The sequence below is a fragment of the Lactuca virosa genome, chromosome 6, assembly GCF_052849685.1.
Source record: "Lactuca virosa cultivar CGN04683 chromosome 6, Lactuca_virosa_CGN04683_v6, whole genome shotgun sequence".
NCBI classification, from domain to species: domain Eukaryota; kingdom Viridiplantae; phylum Streptophyta; class Magnoliopsida; order Asterales; family Asteraceae; genus Lactuca; species Lactuca virosa.
In genome coordinates this window covers 142,137,046-142,143,894 of record NC_136431.1, presented here as the reverse complement: position 1 = coordinate 142,143,894, position 6,849 = coordinate 142,137,046, and the positions used below count along the sequence as shown (strand labels likewise).

At 34.1% G+C, this 6,849-nt stretch overlaps 1 protein-coding gene across 1 annotated transcript; it reads left to right on the top strand.

The window, feature by feature from the left end:
- Positions 1-3,243: 3,243 nt before the first annotated feature.
- On the top strand, positions 3,244-6,314 carry TOM2B (tobamovirus multiplication 2B). Its single transcript, XM_079054388.1, has 5 exons — positions 3,244-3,556; positions 4,238-4,303; positions 4,389-4,453; positions 5,749-5,845; positions 6,105-6,314. Exons 1-5 carry the CDS (start codon positions 3,359-3,361, stop codon positions 6,162-6,164), a joined length of 486 nt encoding a protein of 161 aa, XP_078910514.1. The 5' UTR covers positions 3,244-3,358; the 3' UTR covers positions 6,165-6,314.
- Positions 6,315-6,849: the final 535 nt, after the last annotated feature.

The window sequence follows — 6,849 nt, the reverse complement described above, 5'->3', positions numbered from 1 at the left end:
GTTGAACCTCTTTGAAAACCCTCTGATCGTCACTGCTACTGAAGAAGACGAACAAGTTATGAATATTTAGGGTTTTTCAAATGATGGTGGCATCCCTCGGATTTGAATATTTAGTGTTTTTCAGATGGTGGTAACGACGAAAAATGAATGAATCAAACCTAATCTGCTATAAAAACGAGAGTGGGAATCAGCTTGACTTTTTTTTGTTTAAGTTTTTTTCGAAAAAATTGAGTTTGTAGAAATATGTTGTTCTTAAGTTTGCAGAAAAATTGATAGTCATGTTTCAAATTGCAGATCTAAAAAAATGAGTGTTTTGTTTTGCAAATCTGATTTTTTTTTGTTTAATCGGAGCTAGTGGTGGTGGTGGTGTCTGACCGTAGTGGTGGTAACTGGTGGCGATGGTGCATTACGGTGGGGGTTTCCAGGAGAGAGAGAGAGAGAGAGAGAGAGAGAGAGAGAGAGAGAGATGGAATGGAAGTGGTGGGTGGGTTAGTAATAGGTAGGGGGTGAGGTGGTTATTTTCTTTTTTAAATTTAGAAAATAGTTAAATTAAATAAAAGAAATAGAAAATGAAAATACAAAGGGCAAACTTGTCATTTTTAAAAAATATAAAACAAACTAGACCAAAATCACAACAAATGAAAGCTTTTGTACCAGTGATGCAACTCTAAAACATTTTGGACCAAAGTCCTAAATTTTTACGAACCACACTACCAAATTTGCATTTTTGTCTTGAAATAATTTTAAGACAAAACAACAAAAATGGTTCATGTGGTATGCATTTTTTTTCTGGGTTTTGGTCCAAACCCTGACTTTTTGGATTGGCGGTCCTTTTGAGCTAGTTTCATTGCATATTTGGTCCATCCGAAAATTGAAATGACTATACTACCCTTGGTGTATTTATTTTTCATTTTTATTTCATTTTATTTTTAAATTTAATACTTGTATATTTATTTTAATAATTTAAAAATAAGAGAGGGCCCATCTCTCTCTCTCTCTCTCTCCACTTGAAAATTCACACACATATACCTACATTTCTGCTTCCAACTAGGTTTTCAATGAAGAACAAACCCAGATTCTTAACGATCGTCATGATTTTCAGACTCTTGATGGGGTTTCGATTTCTAGATTTCAAGTGAAATGATTTGCAGGTTCTGCGATTTATCTTCTTCATCAAATCACATTTTCAGCCCACCATCCCACAACACCCAAATCTTCGCTTCTCATCTTCTCCACCCCTCTTTGTCCCTCTCTCGTCTCTTTCTCCTTCTAAAACAACATTATGTATATTTGGAAGAAAGCTTTAAAGACCATTCTACTCTGCATTCTTACCTCCTCATTGCTTTAGGATGGATTCACACACACACACACACATATTTTTTTGAAATCGATTGAGAAGTTGAAGACATATCAGGGGACGAAATTGATTTCGAATCTGTCAAGATTCAACCACCGTTGATCTCTCAGGATTCAAACCCGGTAAACCCTAATGCAACATGAAATCAATTTTGAATCTGAAATCTTTTTTAAGGGTGAAATCGAACCATGATTATCTTTTATTTATCTCAGATGGCTCGATTAATAGGTGTGTGTGTGTGTGTGTGTGTTTTATCGCGACTCTCAATGATCCGATTTAAGGGTGGTGTTTGGTGGTTCGAGAAAGGGGGTGAAGAAAGGTGTTTGATTGTGGGCGATTAAGTTGACTTGGGAGATGGTTTATCAGGAGGAATAAGGGTAGTGTTAAGGTGTTGGGTTGATAATCGATGATGATTCTTGAAATAGATTAAGATGGTAGGGGTGTTGGTATGCTGCACCATGTTCTGAAAATGGTTGAATGGTTATCACATGATTAGTTTTATCATTCACGATTTGCTTTACAATTTGTAAATCGATTCTACCTCATCTGATTTCGATTCATTCTTGTTTCTATTAGAATAATCTCGATTAACTCAGACCGTCCATGTATAATTGTTTTTGCAATCGGTCCGTCCCTACATACATAAAATGACTACTTTTCCCTCAATAATTTCTTTTTTCAATTTTATTTTACTTACTTATCATTTTTAAATTGAAAAAAATGAAAAAGAAAATAGAAACCTACACCCCAACCTACCTTTCTCCCTTCCCTTTCCCCAACTTCGTTTCCCTATTTCTCATCCCCTATTCCTCTCCATCGATCGGACAGCGACCATCAGTAAACAACATCACCATCGAGATCTCTTTCTCTCTGTCAAAAATGTCGACCACCACAGTTTCACTGGAAACCACTGGCCACTGTTGCTCCACCTTTCCCTCTTTCTTCAAGTTTCGCCACCGAAAACATCTTCAAAGCCTCCGGAAGCTCTTACCGTTTTCATCTCCCATTCGAAACGTGTAAGTCAGACCATTTTCATCGCCCCTTCGAAACCTGCAACTCCGACCAATGTCTTGAATCTGGAGTTTGATGCAAGAAATCATTTGCAGATCTTAGATCCAAGATACACATATGCAAGAATGTTGTATGAAGATCTTCTCTAGATGTTATTCTAGAGATCGTGTCAAGGGTTTTGTTAGTCGAGGTACCAGATTCATTTTTCCGGCGACAAAGATTCACCACATCTGTTTCTGTTCATCGGGGTTCCCACCACCATCAACATCATCTTCGATCACCGTCGTCATCAAGGTAGGAACCGTCACCACACCACCATCAACAGTTCCGATGATTCCCTTCTTCTTTCTTCGCCCATCTTCTTCTCGTCCCACTCTCTGTGTCTCGATGGTAGGTTTGATTTCCAGGTACGATTATGGGTTTGATTTCGGGTTAGATTGTGGGTTTGGAAATCAGAACTATTTGGGTTTCAGGTTGAATCTTCGTTTGAGTTTCATTCTAAGTGATTTCCAATTTCTAAAACCATTTGGTACATGTTTCAGATTTGGCAACTGCATGTGAAATGTGAAAATTGGGGTGGTCGGAGATGATGATCAGAATAGGATCAGATGAAGACGGAGAAGAGCAGATCTATCAGGAGAGGAGGATAACGGGTGTGTGGGGTGGGGTGGGTTGGGGTGAGGGGTGTTGGGAGAGAGGTCCATTTACTTTTTAAATTATAAATAAGAATAAATATTATCAGATTAACTGGAAAATGAATATATAAGGGTATTATGGTCATTTTAAATATGAAACAGATTAAAACTGCAATAAAATCGTCTTTAAGGGATGAAACATGAAAGTTTTAAACAAACACACTTTCCGGTTTAAATTTCCATCCCGGAGTCAATTAGAAATAACGACGGGATCATCGAAGGATCGGAGCCCGTAACACAAGCACCTCTTCTGCTTATTTTACTCCTCCAGGCGCAGGGGCAAAAAGTAAAACTCATGTCATCTTCATTCCCTTCTCCAACTCCTCCGGCCACCGGAGGCGTACCTATCTCCGTAAGAGGAAGAACATCGCGTGGGCCGAGCAGTGTTTCACGAGATAGCTCAGCAAAAACGATGGTGACAGATCAAATCTCGCAAGCGGTTCTCTCTACCTCAAATCTCCTTCACATCATGCTTCAATCGTCTCCATCTCAGGCATTTCCATGTCTCTCTCGCTCTTTATAATATGTAGATGTACACTTCCGTATACAAATTCTAATTATCATATAATCTATCACGATTAGTTTGGGGAAAAAGTTAAGTGTGAGAATGCTAATATCGATTCGCTATTCACACTAGCTAATAAAGCATTGATTGATTGTGAATTACATGTAATTTTAAAAGAGGTAGATTATCACCCTAATTACGGGATTGTATGTCTATTTCAAATATTCACCCAATTTTTAATAGTCGATTATGTGGTCTAATTGGTATGGTAGTTCCTTTTCTCAGTCTTAAGTTATGCAATTATGATTAGCCGAACGTGTAATTGATTAAGCATTTTACGGAATTCCCGTAAAAGAAAAACAACATAAAATGTTTTATAGTTTAATAAGATGAAATTTTAGTTCTCAGTTAACATAATATTTGATAACTGAAGAAGAGGAAAAATACTCATTCTTGTCCTAATTTATGCATTCATTTGTATCAAAACAATATCTATGATCTATCACAGCACAACATATAGAATATAGATTTGCACCATAACATCCTGATTCCAAGAGAGAGTTTCCAAATGTAATTCAAATAAGTTTTCATGGAAATTTGAAGTGATTTGTTAGGGATTGAGTTTGAGCCTTTTAGTTTTGTTTAATGTTTTTATCTTCTTATTAGCAGGACAAACTTGTAAAGCTTCCTAAAAATCTTTTGGCTAAAGCGTCTACAATAAAGAACACTCAACAGGTTTTTCCAACAATGGTCAATTTCGATACAAATATGCTATTTGTAAAAGCTGGTTTTCTTATGTCTTTCGTTTTTACATATAAAGGTGTTGGAGCAGATGCCTTTGGTGATTTCATCCTTAGATGCACACATGGATCATGGGTTACAGAGGTTCTTATATTATCCGTTTATACCATTCTAATATTCTAAGCTTGTTATACTCTTTGATCTTTATCAGAATTGAAAGATGGAGAGAAAACAAACAGGAAATTTTCTCTCCTTCAACTATACCAACAAATTTGAGTTTAATTTTGTCAACCCATTTTGAAGAGATGACAATTTTGTTAGGAGGATAGCCAGTTACATGCCAAGTGTTATTAATAGGTGATGAATTATTCTTTGAGAATAGAATGGAAAAAAAAAATGAAGAAGAGTGAGTTGTTAAGATGTAAAAAAAAAACATGACAAACATTTTATTTTAATAGAAGAAATAGGGGACCTAACTCGACTAACTTTGGAGAAAACTTGAGAACCTCTGTATGTGGTCTCCTATGAAAAAAGTCAATCAAGATTTTTTCACATCAGTAGTATATGGTATGACGGCAAACTTTGGAAAATGGAAGGAAATTACATAAAGAGTAAATAAATATGTAGATGATTAGAATAGGACTTATGGGAAAGCCCGGTCTCCCCGAATTTCTTTATTAAGTAGTTCTTTCTGCATAAAGTTAAAAGGAAGCACAGCACCTATATAACATAAGTAGCTTACTCGATTAAGTCCTGTCCCCATTAAGTCTAAAAGAAACAATACTTTAGTAGCAAAGGGCTTGGGAATTCTATGTTTTATAATTATGTTGCAATTTTGAATATTTATTGCATCTTGTTACAATCTTTATATGCTCTTGTTTGGTTGTTTGGCTTTGGAAAATAGCCATGATAATGACTAGGGAAATCAGGCTTTTCTGATTAAATCCTATCTATTTTACACATTTTCCCAACTATGTCGTTATTAAGATTTTATCTGGACATCACGTACACATGAGTGTTTCTTAACTTAATGCATAAATAACGACTTAATAAGAAAATCCAGGGAAAATAGGCTTGATATGATTCATTCCTAACTTTTTACAAGTTTACCGATATTTATTTTTTTATCCTTCCTTTTTCCCAAGTATGTCATCATTTTCTCAAATATTTATTAAACATCATTTATCGCTTCCAAACACTATACTTTATGGGAAAAAGAAAAGAAACCCGACTGAAAATAAAATTGAACATATTTTTTTAAAGTACAGTGCATTAATAAGATGCCTTTTTTGAATGTACAATGTTGTAATAGAAAATAAGATGCTATAATACACAAATAAAAGAAATTATATTGCTATTTCTTGCATTAACCCTACATAAGATGCTATTATTTAGGTTTGTCGTGACTTATTAATTATTATTGTTTATTTTGTTGACAGTGTCCCTCATCTTGAAACTGTAACACGGTTGCTAAGCAACATAGAGAACAGCCAGCTCAAGCCTTTGACTTTGACTGATGCTCCACTCTTGAGAGAGGTAAATGCTGAAAGAATAACCATTTACAAGGTTAAATGATTTATTTATTATAGCATCTTACTTCTATTTCTTTTTATCACAACATTATACTTTGAAAAATCAACCCAAATTAATTATAATATAAAGCAATTTTCACTGCTATATTTGGGTAGGTTTTTCAAAGCATAATATCTTAATCTTATATATATAATTGGGTAGCTTTTTTAGAGTACAATGCCTTAATAAGAAAAAAAACTAAAAGTACATTGTTATTGTCCAGGAACCTAGATCAGACACCGGCACACCACCAGAGGCAACCCAAACCACATCGTTTGACTAATTTACTTTTGTAGATAACATGGTTTTTGCAACAAAATATATATGTAAAAGTGTCTGCTTTGTGTTCTTTGTGGTTGATCAATAAACTTTTGGTTTGTTGGTTCCTAAGACATTTAATTTTGATATTTAAGAAACATTATGCCTTCTCTTATTGTGGTCTGACAGACATATCCTAAGACATCTCACATGAATAATGTCTATGGTTGATTTCTTATAATAAACCACACCATTAATTAAACTCTAGGTAGGAGTTTTTTTGTCAAACTCTACTTGAAACAGCTTTAGGATTATTAGTTTTTTGTTTAAATTAAAAGTTAAAACTCCTATTGCTGAATCAAACTTTTCTTTTTTAATCTAAAAGCTTCCGAAAGCACCGCGTCAACTTCTTAGAGGGTTGATAAAATTTCAAGTTAATCATATCATCATATCATATTAGACTATATTATAAATGAAACATTTTCTTTTCACCACATTCATTTGAAAATTCCATGACCTTTTAAGTTCTTTCTAATAATATTAAAATTAGTTAAATAATATTAAGTAAATACAAAAAGAACATCAACCTTAACATAAAACTATAATTGTTTGGAAAATCTATTTGATTCATAAGCACAAAATCTATATATATATATATATATATATATATATATATATATATATATATATATATATATATATGCAAAAGT